General features: G+C 34.9%; 1 protein-coding gene across 5 annotated transcripts in view; it reads right to left on the reverse strand.

Annotated features, from left to right (window-relative positions):
- TRAPPC11 (trafficking protein particle complex 11) overlaps positions 1-26617 on the reverse strand; it is a 71021-nt gene that overhangs the window by 19138 nt on the left and 25266 nt on the right. For all 5 annotated transcript variants that reach the window (XM_027837507.1, XM_027837506.1, XM_027837509.1 and 2 more), the window contains exons 11-22: positions 24942-25035; positions 23575-23654; positions 23404-23482; positions 23233-23287; positions 22624-22769; positions 21454-21515; positions 20300-20432; positions 17328-17458; positions 13798-13953; positions 12474-12661; positions 12206-12354; positions 2629-2750 (exon numbers count right to left, since the gene is read on the reverse strand). In XM_027837507.1, coding sequence (XP_027693308.1) covers positions 2629-2750; positions 12206-12354; positions 12474-12661; positions 13798-13953; positions 17328-17458; positions 20300-20432; positions 21454-21515; positions 22624-22769; positions 23233-23287; positions 23404-23482; positions 23575-23654; positions 24942-25035 — 1395 coding nt within the window. The remainder of the gene's footprint in view (positions 1-2628; positions 2751-12205; positions 12355-12473; positions 12662-13797; positions 13954-17327; positions 17459-20299; positions 20433-21453; positions 21516-22623; positions 22770-23232; positions 23288-23403; positions 23483-23574; positions 23655-24941; positions 25036-26617) is intronic.

Genomic DNA, 26617 nt, shown 5'->3' on the forward strand with positions numbered 1-26617 from the left:
GTCTGTTTTTTTTAACTTCTATATTTCTAGTTTTTAGGGCAGCTAGGCAGCACAGTGGATAGAGCACCAGGCTTAAAATCAGGAAGACTCATCTTCCTAAGTTTGTATCTGGCTGAGACACTTACTAGCTGTGTGACCCTGGGCAAGTCATGTACCCCTGTTTGCCTCAGTTTCTTCATCTGTAAAATGAGCTGGTGAAGGAAATGGTAAACCATTCCACTATCTTTGCCAAGAAAACCCCAAATAAGGTCAGAAGAGTCAGACAGGAATGAAAAACAACTGAACAGCAACATTTCTAGTTTAAACATATAACATGATCCAAGAGCCTAAGAGAAAAACATATTATTAACCAACTTAGTCTAATTCAAATCTATCATAAGTGCAGAGTTTTCTTGCTCTTCTTTTTGATTATATTTTGGAACTCTACATAAATACTAAATTTTCACTAGGAGAAAACGCTTACTAGGAAAGCCTTTTAAATCACAGAATCAATTATTTCATCAATTCTACTCCCCTAAACTACAGGTATTGGTTCCAACATCTGCTTTCCTGGTCATCTGCAGAATTTCACTGGATTTATTCAAATTAGCCACTACATGGCTTGAAGCTTGAAGCAAATGGCTTTTTCACTGAAGGGATGTGGATTCTATCAACTGGTGCTTTGGTTTCCGTATTCACAAGTGCTGGGCAGGTTTTTTTAAAAAATCTGTTGTGTTCTTCTGGAAGATTTACGATCCTCAAATTGCCCATATGTATCCTGTCCTTGAGATCAATGGCTTTTGCTTGTATATTGATCATGTATTCTTTCAGCGTTATTGCCTTTTTCTTCTATTCTTCCCAACTGTCCTTCACTGCAGTATACTTGTATTATTGATCTGTTGTTTTCTTTCACTTCCATAGAGAAATTTACTATTGTGGATTTAAGTTTTCTACTTTGCTAATTATTTATGTTGTGCAGGCCTAAGCTCTATTATTGTTTCTCTTCTAACATGTTATCGTATATGCTTCATCTTTCTTTTGAGACATTCTTAAACATTTTCTTGTTTCATGTTCTCTTGTGATTCCACAGGCATGTGCCAGTAGGTATTGGTTCAATTTCTTTTGTTTCATAATATTGAGAGAAGTTTGTAACTTTCTGATGTTTCAGTAGTCATCCTTCTTCCTAATTTTAGTACAATATCGATTTATCTATTTGTGTTCTAGGTTTTAAATTTAACTTTCTTCCTCTTGAAATCTCTGGTTTTAGCTTTGTTAAAAAATACACTCCCCTCTCACTTTGATTCTTCCCCTTTTGATGTTGGGCATATGTTGTGTGCTGAACTGCAAAACTGCCTTAGCATCCTTACACATTAGGGAACTTACTTTTCAAGAGTCTGGTCCCTGCCCTAAGCAGTCCTGGGAGATGGGACTGATATCAGTTGAATTTCGATTCCTTTTTGTTCAGGCTTGTTGCATGGCACGCTAGCCTTTGCCCTAGTTCTACCTGTACTTTCTTTCTCTGGGTGAGCTGAATCACATTTCCCACTTTTCGCAGTTTGGGGGGAAGGAGAGAATTTTTTTGTTTTTTGGGTTTTTTTTAGGCAATTGGGGTTAAGTGACTTGCCCAGAGTCACACAGCTATTAAGTGTCAATCTGAGTCTGGATTTGAATTCAGGTCCTCCTGACTTCAGGGCCGGGGCTCTATCCACTGTGCCACCTAGCTGCCTCCGAGAAGTAGATATTTTGAGCAGAGTCTTTGTAGCCTCAGAACTCCTTAATGTAGGGGCTGCCCCAGGCAGAAGAAAGTCCAGTTCTTCTCAAGGGCCGGGTAGTTAATGTCTGCTGCAGTTACAATAGGATGGGGGACGAGATGAGGGCTGATTTGGTGGTAGGAGGGAAAATCTATATGTGAAGCCCAAAACACAAGCCTATTTGTTGATTTGTGCATTCCTACCAAACACGGAGGCTGCTGCGGGAGAGGTACTGAATGAACATGTTAAGGATCAGCCTTCTCCAGTGCTAATTCATTAGGCTGTTGCTACCTTATTGGGTTTCTTGCTTTCTTGTCTTATGGATTCAGTTATGACTGCTCTACTATTAGAAGATAATTCCTTTTTTTGGAGGTTTGTTTTTTTTTAGTGAAGACGGAAGAAAATGTTTAGTCCTGTAGCTAATTTATTAGTAACATGACCTGGAACTTCCAACATCTGTTCTATGCAGATGAGAACTTCAGGACTCTAACAAGAGTTTATTAGAGAAAAAAACGTATAAGAAGCTAAGTCATTTGTAGGTCTCAGGGAATTGTTATCATTTCAGCAGTCACTGATGATTTGATACAGTAACAATGATATAACATTTACATAGTACTAAGCTTTCAAAAGTACTTTACATGCATTATTTCATTTGATCTTCATAACAAACCCTGAAGAAAGTTCTACAGGCAATATGATCCCCATTTTACTTGATGAGAAAAAAGAGGCAGAGAACAGTTGAGAGGCTAGATAAGAATCATATCACTAGCATGAGTCTGAAGCAGAATTTTAACATGGTATCTCCTAGATTCAAATCCATTGCTTTCATTACACCACGCTTCCACTCAAGCTAATTCAGTTTTTTTTTTTCCTAATCGTACTCAGCCAAAAAGTTTACCTGCTCCCCTGGCTGCAAATCTCCAATGGGAATATCAGGAAGTAAAGCAGGGTAGGAATCATCACACATTTCTGTTCCATGAAGAGTCACGTGAGTTTTCTGAGTAAGATTGGCATCTTGTCCTGAAAACATTTAAGTAATGATGCAAAAATAAAAATTAGTTATATTGTCACAATAATGGAGAGATAAAATAACAATGCTTACTATGTAAAGAGTACTAAATCCCATTAACTGTTAATCAAAGACTGTTTATAACCATGATACTTTAATTCAGCTTTTTCTTTTTAAAAAATATTGTTTTGACACATCTAATAGACCCCAAACTTCCCTAATAAAGTACATTCCCCCATAAAGGTAAGTTTATCAACTGCTAAAAGGAAAGAGATGTCCCTTAATACTAATAGTATGCTATTAACATTGATTATTGTATTTAACTAGAATTCTGTTGTCTCTTCATGTTGACTTTATTTAAATTATTGTCTGCATATTCTTTTGGCTCTTTCTTCACTTCATACAAAGTTTATATATGTGTTTCACTGACTTTCTCATATTCATCATTCTTTTATACTTCTTCGCCATAATTTGTAAAGCCATTTCTCAACCACAGGGTACATGCTTTCTTCCCAATATTTTGTTATCGCAACAACACTGCTATGAATATTCTTATACACTGAGGCTGTTATCTTCTTGGGTTAAAAGATACGAACAATTTTGTGGGTTTTCTAACAGAATTTTAAAATACTTTCCAGGATAACTGAACCAATTAATAGCTCTACCAGCAGTGAATTGGCTTGGCTTCCCACAGAGCCTTCAATAGCATCTTTGAAGCCTGATGAACAGTGACACTTGGGTTGTTTTAATTGTCTCTGATTATTAGTAATTTTGAAATATTCTTCAGTTGATGTTTGACAGTTTACACTTCTTTTATAAACTGTATCCTTTGAACATGCATCTATTGATAAATGATTCAGTCTCACAGAATTGTCAACCCCCTGTACATTTTGAATATGAAACGCATATCAGATAGCGAATGCATTTTTTTCTAATCTGTAATCTCTTCTGATTCTATTGCACTGATTTATTTGGTGCAAAAGTTTAATTTTATATAAACAGGCTTATTCTGTATTTTATGATGTTGCCTATCCTGTATCTTATTATGAACTCTTCTCATGGCTATAGATGTAACTTTCTAGTCTTTGATTTTTTTATAATATGTTTTTATAATTAGATTTTTTTTCTATTTGTAGTTTATTGTTGTATATGATATAAGACGCAGAACTAAATCTATTTCTGTACCTCAAAGACATCAAAGAAAAAGGAAAAGGACCTACGTGTACAAAAATAAATACAGCATCTTTTTATGGTGGAAAAGAATTGGAAAGCAAGGTGATGCCCATCAATTGGGGAATGGCTAACCAAGTTGTGGTATATGATTGTGATAAGATACTATTGTGCTATAAGAAATGACAAGCAGGATGCTCTCAGAAAAACCAGGGAAAATTTACATGGACTGATGCAAAGTGAAATGAGTAGAACCAGAACACTGTACACAGTAACAGTAATAACGTGTGATGATCAACTGTGAATGACTCAGCTATTTTGATCAAGACAATGAACCAAGACAATTCCAAAAGACTTACGATGAAAACTGCTATTCACCTCCAAAGAAAGAACTGATGGAGTCTAAATGCAGATTGAGGCATATCTTTTTTTTTTTACTTTATAAATTTTTTTTGGCTTGTATTTTCTTTTGTAACATAGCTAGTGTGGAAATGTTCTCCATGACTGCACATGCGTAATCTACATCAAATTGCTTGCCTTTTTGAGAACGGGAAAGAGAGGAAGACGAGAACTTGAAAATCAAAAGTTTAAAAAATGAATGTTAAAAATTTTTTGTTTACATATAATTGAAAGATAAAAATAAACAACATAAAAAAGAACTAAACTAATTTTTCACTAAACTGCTTTCCAGTTTTTCTCACAAGTCTTGATGAATAAAGAGTTCCTTCTCAATAGTTGGTGGTCTTGAGTATATGGGACAATAGACTACTCTGAACAATTTGTTTGTTTCTAGGTCTTGCTCATCTGGTCTACCCACTTTTTTTTAAATCGAGTATCAGATAAATTTTCATAATTACTTTTCATCATAGTTTGAGATATGGAACTACCATGCCTTCCTCCTTTTTTTCCCTTATGTCCTTTTATATCCTATCCCTTTGGCCTTTTCATTCTTCCAAAAGAATTTCATGATTTTGTCCAACTCTATACAATATCTCTTTATTAGTCTGATTAAGATAACACTAAATCTTTGGATAAACAATTTTACCATATATAATTAGCATGGTCTAGCCACAAAGACTGAATCTCTCACTGATTGAAAGGGGTTTTTCTTTTATTTCTGTAAAAATTGCTTTGTCATTCTATTTATATAAGTCCCACATATTTCTCTGTAGGATAATTCACACGTATTTAAAACTTTTTTTATTTTCTCTTCCCGGTAGGTACTGTCAGCAATATTCAGAAAACTTCATGATTTATGTCAATCCTGCTATTTATTAAAGTTGTACCAATTTTCGGTGATTTCTAGAGTTCTCCAGTTAATGGCACATCACCTACAAATAGATATTATTTTGCTTCCTCTATGGCAATGCTTATTCTCTTAATTTCCTTTTTTTGGTTCTATTGCTACAACTAGTATTTCTAGTATTATGTCAGATAATAGTGGAGACAATAGGCATTCTTGCTTTATCCCTAATCTTACTGAGAGAGTTTCTAGTGTATTTCCATTACAAATAATGCCAGAATTTGGTTTTAGATATATATGTTTTTTGTATTGGAGAAAGGGTCTTTATTGATATGTTCTCCATTGATTTTAACATAAATGAGTCTTATACTTCATGTCACTGGGTTTTTCTGTGTCTTTGGATATAATTATGTGTTGATTACTTTTGTTATTAATGTTTCTAATTTTCATAATGCTGAACCATCCATGCATTTCTAGTATAAATCCAAACTGCACACAGTAAAATTTTTAAAAATTCCTACAGAGGGGCGGAGCCAAGATGGCAGAGTAAAAGCAGTGACCTGCTTGAGCTCTTCCCCAAAGCCCTCCAAATACCTATAAAAAATGGCTCTAAACAAATTCTAAAGCAGCAGAACCCACAAAAAGACAGAGTGAAACAAATTTCCAGCCCAAGACAGCCTGGATGGTTGATCAGAAAGGTATATCGCGCTGGGCTGGGAGAGGAGCGAAGTTTGGCGTGGACAGGCAGGCCGCAGCGACCCTGGAGCAGGCCTCAGAGGACTGAATCGTGGGCAACTGTGGCAGTTTCCAGATTTCTCAACCCACGAACGCCAAAGACAACTTGGAAGGTCAGTGGGAAAAGTCTGTGTCAGCGGGGAGAGAGAGAAGCTGGTGATCTCAACTCCAGTCCCCGAGCTCGGCGGGAGCAGCAGCTATCTCCTGAGCTTCCGGCCCACAGACTGAGGGGTAATCAAGTGACTGATTAGAGGGGGATTGCAAGGATCTCTCTCCTGGTGCAGGATTCTCTTGGTTTGCCCGTGCTTGGATCTGGGTCACAGTTCTGGGTGGCGAACCTGGGGCAAGGAGGAGCGCTGGCATGGTAGAGCTCATAGTGGCTGTGGAGAGGAAACCCTCCTCACAGTTCCAAGACAGAAAAGAGTGCTCATAGACCAGAGCACAGGCCAGGAAAGGAGTAAACACCTCGCCCTTGATCATACTACCTTGGAAGAACTGAAAATTTACAGGTCCCTAGAAGTATCTCTGAACACAGCTGCACAAAACCCCTGAAGCTTGGGACAGTACATTCTCCACACTGGAAACAGACTCCTACCTTAACAAAGAGTTTATAACTCAAATAATTGGCCAGGATTATGAGTCAGACTATATTATCTTACTTTGATGACAAAGAAGATCAAAACATACAACCAGAAGAAGACAATGAAGCCAAAGCTCCTACATACAAAGCCTCCAAGAAAAATATGAATTGGTCCCAGGCCATGGAAGAGCTCAAAAAGGATTTTGAGAAGTAACAGAAGTAGAGGAAAAACTGAGAGTGATGCTAAAGGAGACCCAAAAAAATACTGAAGAAAATAACTTTAAAAATAGCCTAATCCAAATGGCAAAAGAGGTCCAAAAAGCCAACAAGGAGAAGAATACCCTTAAAAGCAAAATTAGCCAAATGGAAAAGGAAGTCCAAAAGTTTACTAAAGAAAATACTTCCTTAAAAATTAGAATGGAGCAGATAGGGACAATCTGAGAAATCAAGACACTGTAACACTAATCAAAAGGAATGAAAAAATAGAAGAGAATGTGAAATATCTCATTGGAAAAACAACTGACCTGGAAAATAGATCCAGGAGAGAGAACTTAAAAATTATTGGACTATCTGAAAGCCATGATCAAAAAAAGAGCTTAGACATCATCTTTCAAGAAATTATCAAGCAAAACTGCCCTGATATTTTAGAACCAGAGGGCAAAATAGAAATTGAAAGAATCCACCAATCACTTCCTGAAAGAGATCCCCAAAGGAAAACTACCAGGAATGTTGTAGCCAAATTCCAGAATTCCCAAGTCAAGGAGAAGATATTGCAAGCAGCCAGAAGGAAACAACTCAAGTATTGTGGAAACACAATCAGGATAACACAAGATTTAGCAGCTTCTACATTAAGGGTCCAGAGGGCATGGAGTATGATATTCTGGAGGGCAAAGGAATTAGGACTACAACCTAGAATCACCTACCCAGCAAAACTGAGTATAATCCTTCAGGGTAAAAAATGGTCATTCAATGAAATAGAGGACTTTCAAGCATTCCTGTGGAAAAGACCAGAGCTGAATAGAAAATTTGACCTTCAAATACAAGATTCAAGTGAAACACGGAAGAAGTAAACAGGAAAGAGAAATCATAAGAGACTTATTAAGGTTGAACTGTTCACATTCCTGCAGGGAAAGATAATATTTGTAACTCATGAGTCCTTTGTCAGTATTATGGTAGTGGGAGGGAAAAAATTATATGTTTGTAAAGATAGATAGATAGTTAGATAGAGGACACAGGGTGAGTTGAAGATGAAGGGGTGATATCTGGAAAATAACATTAAGGGTGGGAGAAGATTATACTGGGAGGAGAAAGGGAGAAGTAGAGTGAGGTGAAATATATCACACAAAACAGACAAGAAAAGGCTTTTACAGTGGAGGGGAAATGGGGGAAGATGAGAGGGTTTGAGTGAATCTTATTCTCATAGGATTTGGCTTAAGGAGGGAATAACATACACAATGGGGTATGGAAATCTATCTTACTCTACAGGAAAATAAGGGCGGAATGGGACAAGAGAGCAGGGGTTTGATAGAGGGGAGAGCAGAATGAGAGAGGTGATAATCAAAAGCAAACACTTCTGAAGAGGGACAGGGTCAAAAGAGAGAATAGAATAAATGGGGGGTAGGATAGGATGAAGGGAAATATACACAGTTTTTCACAACAGGACTACTATGGAAGTGTTTTGCATGATTATACATCTATAACCTGTATTGACATGCTTGCCTTTTCAATGAGGGTGGGTGGGGAGGGAGGAAGGGAGAAAATTTATAACCCAAAGTTTTAAAAACATATGTTAAAGATTTTTTTAAAATTTAAAATAAATTGCTACAGACTCTGTTAATACATTTTTTTCCAGTAATATTCAATTCAATTTAACTCAGTGAACATTTATTTAATGTCTACTATGTGCCAGGCATTAGGGAAACAAAGACAAAAGACAGTTTTCTACATTTTTCTCTCTCCTTAGTTAAGACATCAGCACTAATTTGTCTCAGGAATTTAAATAAGATGCTTTCTTTCTCTATTTTTGCCATTTATACAGCACGACTTATCCGTCATTTAAATATTTATAGAATTCATTCATAAATTTGATATTTATAAGAACAATGGTTTAATGTCTTTCCTCTCTGGGAATTCATTTAGACTTGTTCCACTTCTCTGAGATTATATTCTTTAGATTAGCTATTTCCTATTTTATTAATTGAGGTTTTTATATTTTTACAAATTTATATTCATTCATTTTTCAGGTTGAAAATAATCACCACTCCTACTTTTTTAGATTTAGGTAAGCCATTATACATCTTACTCATATTCGTCATTTTAATTCTAAATCAAACTCTACATTTTAAGTATGTTGCTACTAGGTTTTGCTTTTTAATGTGTTCTACTATCATCTTCCATTTAATGGACAAGTTTATTTCACTAACATTTACAGCTAGGATTATTGGGATTTGATGGAGAGAAAAAACAGACAATATTTCTTTTGTTAAAAAAATTAAAATTGCTGAGTATGTGAAGTTTACACTGATTAGAAAAATTGATTTCACACTTTTACTTTCTCAGGATCATTCCTCTTCATCCTTCCTCTTTGATAACCCCTTGTTTTGCACAATACAAGGCAACATCCTTCTTAACCTGCTCTCACACTCAGATACTGTTCTCCCCTTTCCCTATTCTAGCCTATTTCTCTGATCACTATTATTTTACTTCTATTGATATAATCCTTTTTATACCTTACCTCACCTGGCCCACATAACACTATGGTTCATTAGACGCCTCTTTTTTCCTAACTCCATCTTTCACTCGTCATATTACAATTTCAAGAAGTCTCTTCCTCTCTCTCTCTTTCTTCTCTAGGATACTTTCCTAAAAATGGATTTTATTTTGGATTCTCATGAAGAAATTATGTGGCATTATTTTTTCCTTCTTTTAAAAATAATTTTATTGCTTGCCAGTGAGATATCCCTGATAACAAAATATGAAGAGATAATTTTTTTTCCTGCAAAACTAATATATTTTAAAAAGTCTGACATCATCTGTAGTATCCCATACACACAGTCTCCCACTTCTACAAAAGAGCAGATGTCTTCTCATATCTCTTTTTCAGAGTCAAATAGTATTTGATTTTCAGTTGTTTTGTTGCTGCCATTGTTCTTTCCGTTTATGTTGTTGCAGTCACTGTGTGTGTCTGTTTATTTATTTTTATGTTCTGCTTATTTCACTTTGCATTAGTTCATATAAATCTTTCAATGTATCTCTATTCATCTTGTTCACTGATTCTTATAGCATGGTAATATTCCATTACATTTATGTACAATTTTTTTATTCCCTAATCAGTGGGCATCTACTCTGTTTCCAGTTTTTGCCACCACAAAAAGTCCTGCTATTACCATTTTGGTATATATGATGATCTTCTTGTCACTGACTTTTTGGGGGTCATATGCCTAGACGTAGAATCTCTGGCTCAAGGAATATGGACACTTTTTTGCTTAATTCCAGATTGCTTTCCAGAACGACTGTACCAATTCACAGTTCTATCAACAACGCATTAGTGTGCCTGTCTTTTCACCACCCCTCCAACTCTGATTATTCTCATCTTTGCCAATTTGCTAGTAGTAAAACTAGCTAGAAGTAAAACGTCAGGGTTGTTTTGATTTGCATTTCTCTTATGATTATTATTATTATTATTTTAGAGCATTCCTTCACATAGTTGCCTATAGTTTGCAGTTCTTTCAGAACTGATTGTTTATACCTTTGACCACTTATTTATTGAGGAATGACTTTTGGTTTTATAATATGTGTGTGTAACATGGTTGTCAAGTTGTTATCAGATATCTGATGAAAAGATTTAGTTTTGGGGGGGGGTGTGTGTGTGGGTGTGTTTTAGGAACCCAAGTCCAGAGTTTCTCTGGATTCAATTTATTCTTAGACATAATGAGACAACCAAAGGATAACAATAGGTGAACAGTGAATTACTACCTAGCTCTTTTGAGCTATACAAATTTGTTTATTTCTTATTTCTTATTATTTCTTATTTATTTCTTCTTGTTATTTCTTAAGTTTATTTTGTATGCTACATTTATATTTTTAAAGACTGAGCAGTCCTAGTTTTTTCTTGTTTTCTTTCCTTTGCTTTCAGAGATTGTATCTAGGCTGGAAGTATAGCAAGCACTCATTGGTCTGATTCCAATAATGAACAGCACTGAAGCCTTGACCTGTTTTGTTTTTCCAATCTGTGTGTAATAATTATGATACTGTTTGATGTTGCAGTATAAGTGATAGGACTCTAATGAGGAGTTATTTTAGGCTATGTGGCCCTAATGAACGCTGTCCTAACTGGACGAGGTTCGTAGCTAAATCCAGAGACTATGTGCCAATACCCATCTCTAAGATCTCCAGTTACGGATTTGGACCCTCAACCAATTTTTGATTCCAATTTGGAAACTTCCCCATCTGAGTCTGGTATCAATAAGTGACTCAGAGTGTTTCCCCACCACATCTGGGTTGATTAGGAATGTACGCTCCCATATTTGGGATTAGTTACCTATAACATTAATTACCTGTTCTTTTTTTTTTTTCACCTGTTCTTAACCAAGCCCATTATTAAGGTATAAAACTATCCTACCTAAACCCCGCTTTGAGCAGGTGACTTCTCCCATCGAGATTTAGTCACTATACACATCTCCCTCATTTCAGTGACTCTGGTCCCATGTGGACAAATCTGTCTGTTGCCATATAGTGAGTGTGTGTGTGTGTGTGTGTGTGTGTGTGTGTGTGTGTGTGTGTGCTGTTGTTCTTGCCTGCTTGCGGCACTGGACAGCAATAAAGCTCATGCTTGCACTACCTTCCCAAGTATGAATTTCCTGTAAATCCTTGAACTCAGGTCTTTGCTCTAACCCAAGTCATGAAGCCAAATAGAGCAGTGCCTCTCTTTGGACAGCCTGGTGGTCTTGTTACTCTCATGTTGTATTAGTAGTAGTAGATAGATTTCATGTGGATATCAAATTGGCCCATCTTGCTAGAGCTCAGAACTCCCGAGCTCAAGTGCACCACCAGTTTCACCAGCAGCAAGAATTCCAGGTATGCATCATCATACCCAACCCAACTACAGCTTTTTCAGAAGAAATGCTTAGAAGTCAACTATTTCAAAAGCCTATTTTCTACTTCCTGGAAGATCATGTTTAACTTTGCAGTACTAAGTATTCCTCTGACGGAAAGGGTTTACCTTTACTTTTCAATAAATCACATTCTAATTTTCTTCTCCTTTCTTAGTGTATTGAGTAGTTCTCAATGATTCCAAAAAGTTCTTTAGTTCTTTATCTGTTTCTTCATAGTTGCATGCAATACTTCCTCTTTGACCTGACAACTCTATAGCTAGGCAAACACATTTCTGGCTAAGATAAATTTAGGGTTCTTCTCTGGTGGCATACTATGGTCTCTATCGATTTACACTTACCCCTTGAATTCCAATACTTCAGGACAATTTTCTTTTAGGAAGTCCTGAAATGTGGTAGTTAGGCTTTTTGTTTCTTTGGGATTGGGGGTAGAGGAGAGGAGTAAAAAGATCAATGATTATTGGATTATCTCTTTGAGCTCTATTTTCCATATACATTTTTTAAAATTGTAGAGACCTTCTAATTTTTCAGCCTTTGGATTTTGCTCTAATATATCTTTAATCATTCCATTTTTTTATTTCTGCTTCCTCTATGTCCCTTTTCAGATAAAGAAGAGAAAAAGTGTACCTGGTTTCAAACCAGCAGTAAGCTTCACATCTCTGATTGGGGTCTTCTCTTGTGATTGAATGGTGACAGTCAAACAATACATCTCATTAGTCAGGGCAGGGGGCTCATGTAGGAGATGAACAGAAATGTTTGGAACTCTGGAAATGATCCTTTGAAAAAAAAATACATCTTATCTCAAAACAGATAGATAATTGATTTTTTAAAACAAGTTTTCTTAAAATAAAACAAAACCATCACATCTTAATTCTAACTAGCAAAGAAGACTTACATGGTGTTTGCTTGAATTATTATGCTGTCCCAATGAACTTCATTATCTGGTAACTTAGGTCGTCTTTTGAAAGAACGTGCGGCTTGCAATGCTTCTTGGGAGGAAGCAGCATCTCCTCCTCCTCCCTGCCAACTTAGAATCACACATCTTCCAATTTCACTGCCCAGGATTAAATCCACTGAGGAAATCTAAAACAAAGAATTGTCTGAAAAGCTCCATTTCACACATCTGACAACCTCAAACTCAGTCACAATTACGGTCTGTTTTGATGGCCATACTGCCCTTACCCTCTAAACTCACATATCTGACTTCAAGTATTTACAACAAAAGCCATGATATTTTTTGTTGACTAAGAGATAGAGTCAAACTCACATTGTGTATATGAGGTAGGGGAAGCAAACCCAGCATTTCACAGAAGTAATAGTATTCTGATTTCTAAAGAATGCTACTTAACTTCAGCTAAAAAGTGTTAAGTTTTATTATTAAAATAATAAGAACAAAGCTAAAAATAAAAGCAGTAATTGCTATTTTGGTGGAACTGTCTACTCAAAAAGTAAAAAAAAAAAAATCAAACATTTGGAATAAATGTAGCCAATCACTCAGGATCTTAGAACTAAGAAACTTAAAATTTCAAATCCAAAATAAGAAAGCCATCTTATTTTTGTTGTTATTATAAACATTCGTCTGCATATCCTCTTCTACAAAAGCCCTATCCTGAAACCTTACCATAAGCTCTTGATGACTAATGCCAAGGGACAGTAAGTTCTAATAGGTCCTGCACCAAGCAGAAGAGACATTTGAGATCAGGCCCAGTAACAGTATGGATGGCCCTTGTCTGAGGGCACTCTAGGTATGGGACAAATCACCACCAGACTGGCTGTGAGGTAATGAATTTGGATACCAAAGAAATCCCTGAAGACCTTTCACTAAGTCCCTGAAGACCTTTCACTAAGTCATAGAGGAGAAGTGATAAATGTCAATGAGGGAGTACCTAAACCAGCGAAAACATAGGTGGAAATATTTAAGTAGGCTAACGAGCCAAACTACACTATGATTCTGTATTACAGATGGCTCCAGAGACAGGATTATCTGATTATTCCTCTTCAATCAATACAGATATAACTTCAAGAAGCAAATGACTGAAAAGGATAAGACATCTTGATTATTCTAGATTAAATTACCTATTACTCAAACACAACTTAATTTTATCTTTTTTATGACATGCAATTCGCAAAGGAATGTTCATACATGAAAGATATAGAATTATCAGTCCATTTAATCATGACATACCCTTATCTAAGCATTTTCAAATTCAGTAACTAACCTCAATCTTCTTTCCCACATCTTCAGTTTTTGCAACAAATTTAAAGGTAAACTTTCTTGTTTTACCAGGAACTAGACACATGGTTCCTTGGGCTGAATTTTCCAAAATATCACCCATTTGCTGTGTATCTTCTATCACACAGAACTGGTTATATTCCTGTATAAGGGATTGTAAATTTCAATCTCAAATCATGTAGTTCAATTTAGAACAATACAAGTATCTTCCATCTAATGATATCAATGTACCTTACAAACACTGTAAAATGTTAAATACTGACATTTATAGATTAATAAATTTAGAGGGAATTAAAGACATCCTGCCCAATTAAGTCACTGACATTTAAAAAGAGAGCAACAAACAAAAACAAAAAAAAAAAAGAACCTGACCATAGAAATTTATTATATTTATCAAAAGACATACAGAAGAGGACAACAAATTTATTATATTTATCAAAAGACATACAGAAGAGGTAAAAATGCCTACATTCAAAGCCTCAAAGAAAAATGAGAACTGATCTCAGGCCCCAAATCTTAGTATAGAAGGCAAAGGAGCTAGGACTATAACCAAAATCATATACCCAGCAAAACTGAGCATTTCAGGGGAAAAATGATCATTCACTGAAATAGAGGACTTTCAAGCTTTTCTTCTTTCACAACTTGACTAACATGGAAATATGTTTTACACGATTTCACATATATAATCATGAAAGAGGAAGGGAGGGAAAAAATTTAGAACTTAAAATTTTAAAATGAATGTTTTGTCTTTTACATGTAATTAGAAAAAATAAAATACTATTTTTTTTGCTAGGCAATGGGGTTAAATGACTTGCCCACTTACATAGCTAATAAGTGTCAAATGCCTGAGGCCAGATTTGAACTCAGGTACTCCTGACTCTAGGGCCAGTGATCTATCCAGTGCACCACCTAGCTATCCCTTTAAAATACTATTAAAAAAAGATTCAACCCAAACCACTTCCGACATGAAGGCTTTCCTGATCTCTCCTAGCTGCTACTAGTGCGTCTTTCTCAAAACTACCTTGCATTTATTCTGAATGTACTTATATACGTTACGTGTTGTCTCTTTTAAAAGAATACATGCTCCTTAAAAGCCAGGACTGTTGCTTTTTTGTCTTTGCATCTTCAAGAGCATACCATAGTTCCAGGCTTATTGTAAGGATTTAATGCTTGTTGATTGATAAATAATGACAATAAACGGGTTCTTTAAAGTTGGGAACAAGTAGAAGATCAAAGAAGAGACAAAACTGTTGCTTGAAGTTAATGATAAAAGATGGTAGACTGAAGTTAAATTTATAGATTTTTTTTTGTTTTTTTCTACCAAGGAGTCTGTATTCTAAAGATCTCCAGTCAAAATGTGATCTGCTATGAATATAGTTTGTGAAAGACTGCCTGTTGAGGGATAACACAGTGTCATAGTTTCATCAAGGTTACCCTTAATATATACACCGCTCACACATATATTTTATAAAGGCATGGGAATAAGCACTTATTGATGTGCTCTTTGATAATGATTCCACTTTTACTAATGTTATTAATATAATACATGCTATTTTTCCCCTTTTTACCAGAGAATGCTCTCAGTGCTTTTGGCCTGGTTCAGCCACTCTTTCTGACTGTCCTTTTACACATCACTTCAATTTTCTCATTTACCATATCTACAAATACTCCAGTGTCTGAGTTGAAATGTGATGTTTCTACTGTCACTGGTGAGAGAAACAAATGGAACCAGAGATTTAGAGCTGGAAGGGACTGTAGAGATCATCCAAGTTTATCTTATAATGGTTCCATTTTGCATCTAATTGTCCTGTCGGTTTCATCTCTGAACACTCATGAAATAACTGGACTTAGCTGGCTATCATGCCAAGCTTTTTTGAGGCTTATTTTCATTTCCACTGCTGCTTGCTATTTTGTGGAAACAGAATTCTCATAATCTTCTGCATGCTCTTTTGCAGTGATTTACAAATGAGTTGGCGACCTGAACTGGCATTGCCTTTGGCTATCATCTCTCTTCACCGGGCAAGGATGTCAAAAGCTTGCTGGTTAAGGTGGTTTCTGGACAATCCTTTGGCTTTCTGGCTGTTGTAAAAGCTTTATATAGGTTAAACTTTTACAATTTCTTCTTACTACAGGAAATACTAACAATCAAGGTTAATATTTTTTACATTTTTATATTTCCCTTTTTTGTTTTTTAGCAACATCAGTTCATTTTCCCTGGAATATGTTCCCTCTCCCAGTGTATCCAAACCCCATCCATCTTTCAAAGCCTATCTCAATGGGAATTAGTATAGTGTAATAAAAAGAATGCTCATGCTGGTAGTCAAAATCCCAAGTTCTAATTATGGCTCGAATATTTATTAGCTACATGACCACAGACAAATTATTTAACATCTAAGACAATCAGTCTGAAGTGTAAGATTAGAATAATTATACCATCTCTCTGAAAGGATTATTGTGAGGAAAAGGTTTTGCAAATTTTAAAGCATGACTTTAACATGAATTAATATTCTTACTCCTACCTGCATGACCTTTGTAAGGCACGTAACTTCTCTGGGCCTCAGTTTCTTTAACTGTAAATGAGGGGGCTGGAAAAGATGGACCCTAAGGTCCTTTCCAGATCTACAAATGATTCTATCCATAATGTAGCATTTAATAACCTATATCATTCACTAATATTTCACGCATGTTTGTCTTGGTCTGTGCATTTAAAGACTTTACAATCTGATTAAGAACATATAACATTTATACTTTCATATATTCTGCAAAGCCTTGTATATGACCAAGTACACTGGAGGTACTCAATGAATACTTGATTAAAAGTATCAGGCAAGGAGCAGTTAGGTGGCTCAACGGATAGAGCTCCAGACTTGGAGACAGGAGGACCTGAGTTCAAATCCGGCCTCAGACACTTGACAGTTACTAGCTGTGTGACCCAGGGCAAGTCACTTAACCTCAACTGTCTCACCAAAAAAAAAAAAAAAGTATCAGGCAAGTTTTAGGAAATAAAGCATTTGCTGATTTAATTAAATGAGTTATAACTTACATTTTGAATAATTTTAAACCACAGAATTTTAGCATATGCTCAAAAAGTTTAGGCTTCAAAGGTGTTAAGATATATAAATTAGTTTGTTCTGAGTATTTATTCTAAATATACTGGAATTAGTAATTAAAAAAGCAAAAAAAGAAAATAGCTTTCTAACTTAACATTATCCTTACAATAATATGTACCATATAAAATACTTAGCTTTCAGAAATGTGACACAAAAATAAAAGCTACAATCAAGATAGTGTTTTTCCTTATAGCAAATCAACATTTTGTTGTAAAGGCAGTTAAACTGCTCGTAAACAAGATTTGCTATATGAATTCATTTTAAGACTGATCACACAGAAATTCTTTTGTCATTCCAAATTCATCGACAACTGAAATCTATTAAATTTACTAGTTTAAAGCAATCCTCATTAAAATAAAACACTTCCCCTTCCACCAAGTGAATAAACAAATCAAAAATGTATTACCTGATTATTAAAGCTAACACAGAGCTTGGAAAACCTGATGGGATGTGGACAATCAGCTTTCAGGTAAATATCAAACTGAACAGGCACATCCACATGAAAGCTTGGGGCTAGAAATCTGGCTTTGCACTGTACTAGAAATAAAAAAAAAAGGAAAGAGAGAAGTCACATACTACCAGACACTAGTCCTACATTCATTTTTTTCTTCAAAACTTCAGAAAGGAAGCATTTATATTAGACATTTTTATTGCACTTAAAACATTCCAATCTCAACAGATACAACTGCAGTTCAGAGACATATAAGTAAAAGCAGAACTTTTTAAAAATGAAGACCTAGTGTTGTATTTCATTTTAAATGAAGAAAGAGAATTTTTTTTTATAGGATTGGACAAAATAACAAAACTCATTCGAAAGTAAAAAAAAGGTCAAGACTGTCAAGAAATATAGTGAAAAGAAATAGTTAGGAGAGGGCTTAATGTTATTAGATCTTAAACTACACTACAATAAGCAATCATAAAAGTTAGAAAAGTAGAAACAAACGTACACAGCAGGCTAGCATTTAATAAGTAAACTCAAGAACGCAAACTACTTGGAAGAGGAACTTCTATTTTAAAAGAAGTAGATAATTTGTAAGGTCCCTTCCAACTCAGATTCTACATGAAATTTCAAATGGATAAACGACCTAAACATAAAACAAAACAAAACAAAAAACTACACTGTAAAAAAAAATCAGAAGAGAATGGAAACTAATATCCTTCAAAATCATGGACGGAATAATTTGTAAGCATACAAAAAGATAAAAAAAAGACATGACTCCAAATTTTAAAAAATTAAAGCAGCTTTTGTACATACACACACATTCACAGAAATCAATACAACTATAATCCAAAGGAAGATATAGCTTGGGGAAAAAATTTTCCATTAAATATAACTTTTATACAAGCATGATATCCAAAATCAATAAGGAATTGATGGAAATTTCAAAGGTTAAAAGCCACTCCCAATAGATAAGTGTTCAAAGGATAAAAATAAAAAGTTTTCAAAAGAAACATAAGCTATCCATAATATCATAAAAAAAGAGTTCAAAATTACAATTAACAAGAGAAATGTAAATTAAAATAGTGCGGAGGTATCACTTCATGCCCATCAAATTAGCAAAGTTGCTAAAATATGAGAGTTCATTGTTGGAGAGGCTGTGGGAAATGAGACAAGAAAATTTACTGCTGGTCATGTTTTGAATTGGTTCAAGCCTCTAGAAAACAATTTGAAATTACGTGAGAAAAGTTATTATATTGTTTATACCCTCTGACCCAGGGATCTCAACCCTAGGACTACATCCCATTGAGGCTACTAACAGCAAGAAAAGATCCAGAGACAAAAGTTGGTTATGGAAGCATCATCTCCAATATCAGAAAGCTGAAAACAAAATACTGAGGAATGGCTGAACCAATTACAACATATGAATGCAACTAAATATTGCTGGACTATAAAGTATAATGAATATGAAGAATTCAAAGAAACATATAAGAATAAAGTGATAAAGTACATAAAGTGACACAGAATTAATAAAGTGGAACAAAAAAACTATACAAAGACTTTTGGATAGTAAAATACAAAAATTTCTAAGTATCACAAGTGTGACACATCACATGGTATGGTCATGTTTAGTAATAGCTGAATTACAAAGGGAAAAAAGCATTTTAAATAATCAATGAAACAGTCAGACTCTCAGCTTATCACTCTTCCTCCCCCACTTAATAGTATTTTATTTTTTCCAATTATACGTAAAGATAATTTTCAACATTCATTTTGTAAGATTTTGAGTTCTAAATTTTTTGTCTCCCTCCCTCTCCAAGACAGCAAGCATTCTAATACAGTCAATACATGTACAATCATATTAAACATATTTCCACATTAGTCAGGTTGTGAAATAAGAATCAGAACAAAAGGGAAAAACCATGAGAAAGAAAAAACAAAAAAAATAAGAGAAAATAATATGCCTTGATTGGATGTGGATAGCATTTTTCTATCATGAGTCTTTTGGAACTGTCTTAGATCACTGTATTGCTGAGAAGAGCCAAGTCTACCAAAGTTGATCATAGCACAATCCTGCTGTTACTATGTATAATGTTCTCCATTTTTAAAAATGAAGACCCGGTGTTGCATTTCATTTTAAAGAAGAAAGAGAATTTTTTTATAGGACTGGACAAAATAACAAAACTCATTTGGAAATAAAAAAAGGTCAAGATTGTCAAGAAATGCAGTGAAAAGGAGTAGTTAAGAGAGGGCTTAATGTTACCAGATCTTAAACTATACTACAATAAGCAATCATCATAAAAAGTTAGAAAAGCAGAAACAAATGTACACAGCAGGCTGGCCTTTAATAAGTAAACTCAAGAATGCAAACTACTTGGAAGAGAAATTTCTATTTTATAAGAAGTAGATAATTTGTAAGGTCCCTTACTAAGTCTATCAAAGTTGATCATAGCACAATGTTGCTGTCACTATGTATAATGTTCTCCTGGTTCTACTCACTTCACTCAGCATCAGTTCATGTAAGTCTTCCTAGGTTTTTCTGAAATCTGCCTGTGAATCATTTCTTATAGCACAATAGTATTTCATTACATTCGTACACCACAATTTGTTCAACCATTCTCCAATTGATGGGCATCTCCTCAATTTCCAATTCTTTGCCACTTCAAAAAGAACTGCAATAAATATTGTCACATGTGTAGATCCTTTTCCCTTTTTTATGATCTCTTTGGGATACACAGGTAGTAGTGGTATTTCAGTCTATCACTCTTAAGAGTGTCATAGAAAAAAAGTCAATAGGGAAATAGGGGAAATATAGAACAGCTGACTATGAAATATATCACTTCGAAAATTCTTCCTTTGACTGCATACTTATCCTTTTTTTTCTGAATGTAATAATTTTACAGGAGTCATTTCTATGAATACGCTCATTCGTTACTTACCAAATGGTACAAAATCCTGGACACCTATTGTGAAAATATTGCTGCCTGCTAAGGAAACACGATCAGCCCACAGTTTTTGAGCAGTTTTCACAGCTGACATATCACAATCAGGTTCTGGATCAGGATTTTCATTCTGTACCAATATAAAGTTACACAATTAATTCACTTTAGATCAAAGAAGGAAAACTGAAAAAAGAGAGATTTCCAATTTATCAATTAATCTTTAAGTATTTATTAAACACTGACTATCTGTCAGGAACTGTGCAAGATGCTGGGGTAACAATAACAACAACAAAACATCCCTGGTCTCTAGAATCTTACACGTAATCAAAATAGAGATAATATGTATGTGTGTGTGTGTGTGTGTGTGTGTGTATACACACACACACACATGTATATATGTATATATGTGTATATATATATATATATATATACACACACACATGTATATAAAATAAATACAAAGTAGTTTGGGAATAAGGCCATTAGGAACTGGAAGAGACCAGGAAAAGTTCTGTGCGGAAGGTGGTGCTTGAGCTAAGTCTGAAAGGAAAGGAGAGATTCTATCAAGGTGGGGATGAGGAAGGATTGCATTCCAGACATGGGAAACAGCCAGGATAAGGGTGTAGAGGTGGGATATGAAGTGTTTCTGAAAGCAAGAGGAGGTCAGTTTGGACAGAGTGATTGAAGAGGCTGAGGTCAGGTTATGAAATACTTAAAAGCCAGTAAGAGCTTAATGTTGATCTCAGAGGTAATAGAGACAAGAGTTGACTGAGTAGTAGAGTGACAAGTGCAGAATGTTTAAGGAAAATCCCTTTGGTGGCTGGATGGAGAACGTATTAAAGTGAGGAGAGATAAGACAGAAAGAACAATTAGGAAGCCACTGCGATACTCAAAGCAAGAGGTGATGAAGCCTGCACTTAGGAGGTGGCTGTGTGTTAGTGACAAGGGGTTGAATGTGAGGGAAATTGTGGAGACAAGCAGAAACATCAGGATTTGGCAACTGACTGGATATGTACGTGAAGGAAAGTGCAAAGTCAAGGATAACATTAGCACTGTGATCCCAAGAGACTGAAAAGATGGTTTTAACCTCAACAGAAATAGGGAAGTTTAGTAGAAAGGTAGCTTTGGGGAGAAAGAAAATAAGATCTTACCATTAAAACATTCATAAGGTTCTTTTCTATTCGAGATTTCTGATCGTCTTTTAGGGTAGAAGCTAATATGAAAAGGATTAAAAAAAATAAAAGGCATACAAGTGATTAAAGTTTTCTAATTGTTTTTTAAAAGGAACATACACATGGTACAGTGAATAGAGCACTGGACTTAGAGTGAATAAAACTAGAGTTCAGATCTCACCTTTGATATATACTTGCTCTAAAACTCTGGGCAAGTGACTTAATCTTTCTAAGCCCTATGTAACACTAAAAAATATTAAGTTAGTGATGAATTCTCACATTCAACAAATCATAGATGCCTGAACTGACATAAAGAAAAATGAAAAATCCCTTCGAGGACAGAGGCAAAGCATGATGCCAAAAATGAGGCTTCACAATGGCTCAGTACAATACTGAACTTGGACAGTCTATTTTGCCCATAAGCATGTCAACCCTCATTGTGAAATATCACTTTCTACTATATATGTATATATATTTTAAACCATGACATTTTTATGTACAATATCCAAACTCTGATTTGGGAATCCCTCAGAAATGCTGCTATCTGCTCTGCTGAAGCTCCCCTCCACCAAACCTGGGGGAGCCATACTTAACCTCCCTCCTGAGACTATACCCCAGCTCCTTGGGGCAGCTAATTCCACTCAACTTTGGAATTCAACCCTGGGACAGAGCTGTCCTCACTGGTGAATAAGTAAGCAAATGTAAATTCATCTAATCCACTCTATCTGGAAGGTCAGGTCAGAGAAAACAATTTACATCCCATCTTGTCATTAGACAAGAAATCCTGGAGCATCTTGATATTTATCTGTCCTGCTACCTCAAACACACCACCCTTCTCAGCTTCCTAGCTTTCCACCCTTGCTCTTAGAACAGTCACTACTACCACCACTTTTGGAAAGAGTGTGATAATCAATTGCCCTGTGATTCTACTCACAAGCCCTTTGACTCTTTAGACCAAAACTCCCAACTATTTCTACCACCACCACTAAAACTCACATATATATATATATATGAGGAAGTTCACTACATATTTATATTTATAGCACATAGCACTGCTCCTGACACAAAATAGGTGTTTAATGCTTTTTTCATTTACTCATTCCTAGTTCTCTTACAGAATAACCACAACATTTTTCCTTAATAAGATACCTCTTCCAAGGAGTTCAAGGGAATAGGTAATGTAATCTTTTAATTGTGCCATGAGGTAGGAACATTTCAAGGCTGTGGTCAATATAGACGTGAGTAGGGTCCACCATCCTTCACCTCGGTAATCACACATCACATAATCCAACAATCTAAAAAGATATGAAAAGAAAGATGAAGTGGCAAACCAAACAAAATATTAGAAATATGTCTATTTTTTTCAACTCATTTCACTAATTCTAGAATTTAAGGTCAAAAATAGATTTTTCATAAGAAAATTCAAGTGCTTTATTTTCAGTTTATGTATAAATGTTTTTTTCAGTTTATATATAAACATAAAAAACCTAGTAAACTATCTAAGTAAGACTTTTCACATGAAAGCACAATAGTCTATGTCTGATTGCTGGGCAAAACTTTATTCAGACTACTAGCCAGTAAGTGGCCCTTAGACTAATCCTACTCAAAATGAGTTGTGAGGTATATAAGGATAGTTAGTAGTCACTCTGAGTAATATATATTCAATGAATCCTGCTATAAAAACTACCAAACTGATTTCATGATGAAGCAATTTGTGTCAACATACGGCTATTGGAAATTAGTCTTAATCACACTTACTTCAAAGCTTTACTATAATCCTTGGCAAAGTAATATTCTTCTCCCATCTGAACCACTATAAAAACAAAGAAATAAAACATCAGAAGCAAAAATAAAACCTACCAGATTTAAATACAATCCTTAAAATCTATCTCAAGTCATATACAACTAAAGGGGACAGTTGATACTTACTTAGATGACTCTTCATTCTTGGACACTTATACTTTTTAAATTGTGCAACGGCATTACTTAGAAGAGTTATTATTATTTCCTATCAGAGAGAATCAAGTAGGGGGAAACTGTTAGAAAACAGCTCTATGCTGACCTTAAGGAACATAATGAGTGTTTACAGGAGAATCTCACCGAGTGGCTGACATTCCTCTCCTTCAGCTGAAGGGCAAGAATTCCCACCTTTTCTTTTTCAGGATCAGAAAGATCAAAACCTGAACAAGATAAATTTAAAATGATACACTTAACCATAACACACTTAAATTCTTCACAAGGATAACATGAATAAACACCCTAAATCCTCCATAACGAACTTAATAAAGCCACAAGCATTCTTTCTCCTAAGACTATTAAGAAATCACTGTTACTTTAAGGACTTTGATCATTGCTCTGAAAAGAAAATTTTTGGACTCAATGAGCTTTCGTCCTTTGAAATTAATACAGCTGAAAGATGAAATGAACCACTATTAACCTCACTGTGTTTATATAATTCACTTGACTGCAGAACTTCTTCAAGTAATAATTCCTTGACAAATAAGATACCAATCACTACAAAGATGACAAGTACCATCTTTATGATCTCTGTAACTTGGAAAGAATCCAGAGAAGTTATTTCTCAGGTCATTTGTAGTTCATCATATTTTAATGAGTTAAACATAATAAATTGTAAAATTTCAGTGATTTGATTTATTGTTGTCAAAGTGGATCTCCAAAGCAACAAACTTCAACATCTAGTCAAAACACTGCAGAAAGTAACAGTGATTTACTAAGCTAAATTTTTAGTGAATTATAAAAATGCCTGAGTTATATTATTAATTACAAATGGATCTTCAAGGTGTATAAATCTCAAAAAGATAATCTAACAATTTCAATGAAAAGTATAAATCTATAAAAAAAAAGATTTTTTTTTTAAAAAAGCTGTAAGACAAGACAAATTTCCCCTTCATAATATATATGCCTACTAACAACCAATGGGAAAACTATAGCAGGTATTTTATTTTATGGAAATATGGAAAGAAAACACATTGCTTATGGTCTAGAACACAACAGAAAGTTTTATTTCATACATAATTATAAGTCATTGAAAGAAGAAGCATCATTTGGTCTATATATACAAAAGGAAAGTCTCTATGAGGCAAACAGACTTCTGAATAGGAACCACTTCCCACAACTGTTTATAGTAAGCAGAAAAGCATATAGCCATGCCGGGTTTATAATTAGTCGCCACTGGCCTTAAAGGCATTTGTTATATTCTAGGGGAGGGACCAGAAACTTTCTAATTTGCTGGTCTATTATTAGCCTCGAAGTCTGAGATGAGGTAGACTCTGTCTTTTGGTTAACTTCACAAAGAAGGGGTAGAGAAGAACCTATAGGGGATGGAGATGACTGCCTATTTACACTAAAATGGAGGCTTACTGTAAAATGGTATTACTTATGTCAAGAAAAGGAAAATATAGCAACTCTGCCCCCAACACAGTAAAAAAATAAAAAGGCTAACTTACTTAGAATTCCTTGTCGCCATGCTCTCTGTCCATAAAAGTCAAGTGTGCCTGTTTGTGTTTCTAAGGGATCAGGACTGGGATACGTCACAGAAGACTGTAAATTCATTAAATAAAGTCTTAAACAAGAGTTGACTCATTTTTTTTTTATAAATCACTTCTTCCTCCTCAACATATTCACTAAAAAGATATTTTGGAAGAAATTCCAGAAATATGAACATTAAATTTATATTCAAACACCTATGTACATTTTAAAATACAAATTCTGGACCAGATTTATAAATTTATTATATAGTTCCTATTTTGTTGTTTGGTCATTTTCAGTTGTGTCAGACTCTTTAGGATCCCTTTTGAGGATTTTCTGGGCAAAGATACTAGATTGGTTTGCCATTTTCTTTTTCAGTTCATTTTACAAATGAGGAAACTGAGGTAATCAGTTAAGTGACTTGCCCAGGGTCATAAAACTAGTGTCTGAGGCTGGATTTGAACACAGGTCTTCCTCACTGCAGACCTGACACTCTATTCATTGTACCCTAGCTGTCCATATTTTCTATAGGGTCAAGTTTCAAGAAAATTATACTTGAAAGATACATTATTTCATTAGGGTGGGTACTTGCTGAATTGATGCTAATTGCAACCCTCTGAGTCTCAAACAGTCTTCATGAGTTTCTGGGGCTGAAAAAAATGTATCACCAAGCAGCCCATCTTTTATTTATGAACCTTTCTTCAACTGAGCTAATTTGGTACCCAGACAAATAACACACAGTTAATCAGATAGCCATACTCTGTCATTCTGGTTTTCTAGAAGACCCTAGATCCTGTAATGCACTGCCCTAGCCTTCAGAAATCTAAGTTCAAATGCAGGAAACAATGAGAGACAAGAGGACTTTAGTGGAGGATCAGGGAAAGCAATCTTGATAAAACTTTCTGGATTTGTATACCACCCAAGTAATTTCATTTACTTTTATTATTTTACTATTTCTTTGGCAATCTAAGTAAAGGTATATCAAAAATTTTACTTTTTACATTGTCTGTAAAAAGTGTTTGTTCTTTTGGCAAAGGAGAATAGTTCTACAGGAGAAATCTTCAAAAGGAGTCAAGCTTTGCCTTACACAAGTCAAGAGTATTTAATAAATGTTGGTTGAATCAAAGCTCGTTTCTAATTCTTCATCACACAATAAATCCTAATTTCAATAACGTGTAAACCATGTTCAAACTTGATTTCAAGTTTTAATAACAGACCACACCAAAAACTTACAAATGCTTGTTGACTGACTGAAACCACATATGAATAACATAAGGAATTTTTTCTACCCTTAATGACAAAGCCAGGTAACTTTCTGAATTTTAAGTAGTAACCTTAGTTATTCCAAATTCTCGAACACAAAGATAATCAACCTGTTTTCTTCCAGATAGTTTTTAAATGAAACTATAGACTTTTTGATGTGTCCATGATTACCTTCCATGGATGACATAAAGAAAATACTTTCAAACATGATCGGGCACTGACTATCCCCCTTATTTTTAATCTGCTTATAAAAAGGAGTTCAATTACTAAGTGGCATCTTTAAAGACAAAGGCAAAATGTACTGTCAAATTCAAGAATCTGTAGAACTGTGAAAGCACAGAACATAGCATTTTCTCAGAAAAAAAAAAAGTCCAGGAGGAGATAAGAGCCA

Source organism: Vombatus ursinus, unplaced genomic scaffold (genome assembly GCF_900497805.2).
Source record: "Vombatus ursinus unplaced genomic scaffold, bare-nosed wombat genome assembly UNPS02014821.1, whole genome shotgun sequence".
Classification (NCBI taxonomy): Eukaryota; Metazoa; Chordata; class Mammalia; order Diprotodontia; family Vombatidae; genus Vombatus; species Vombatus ursinus.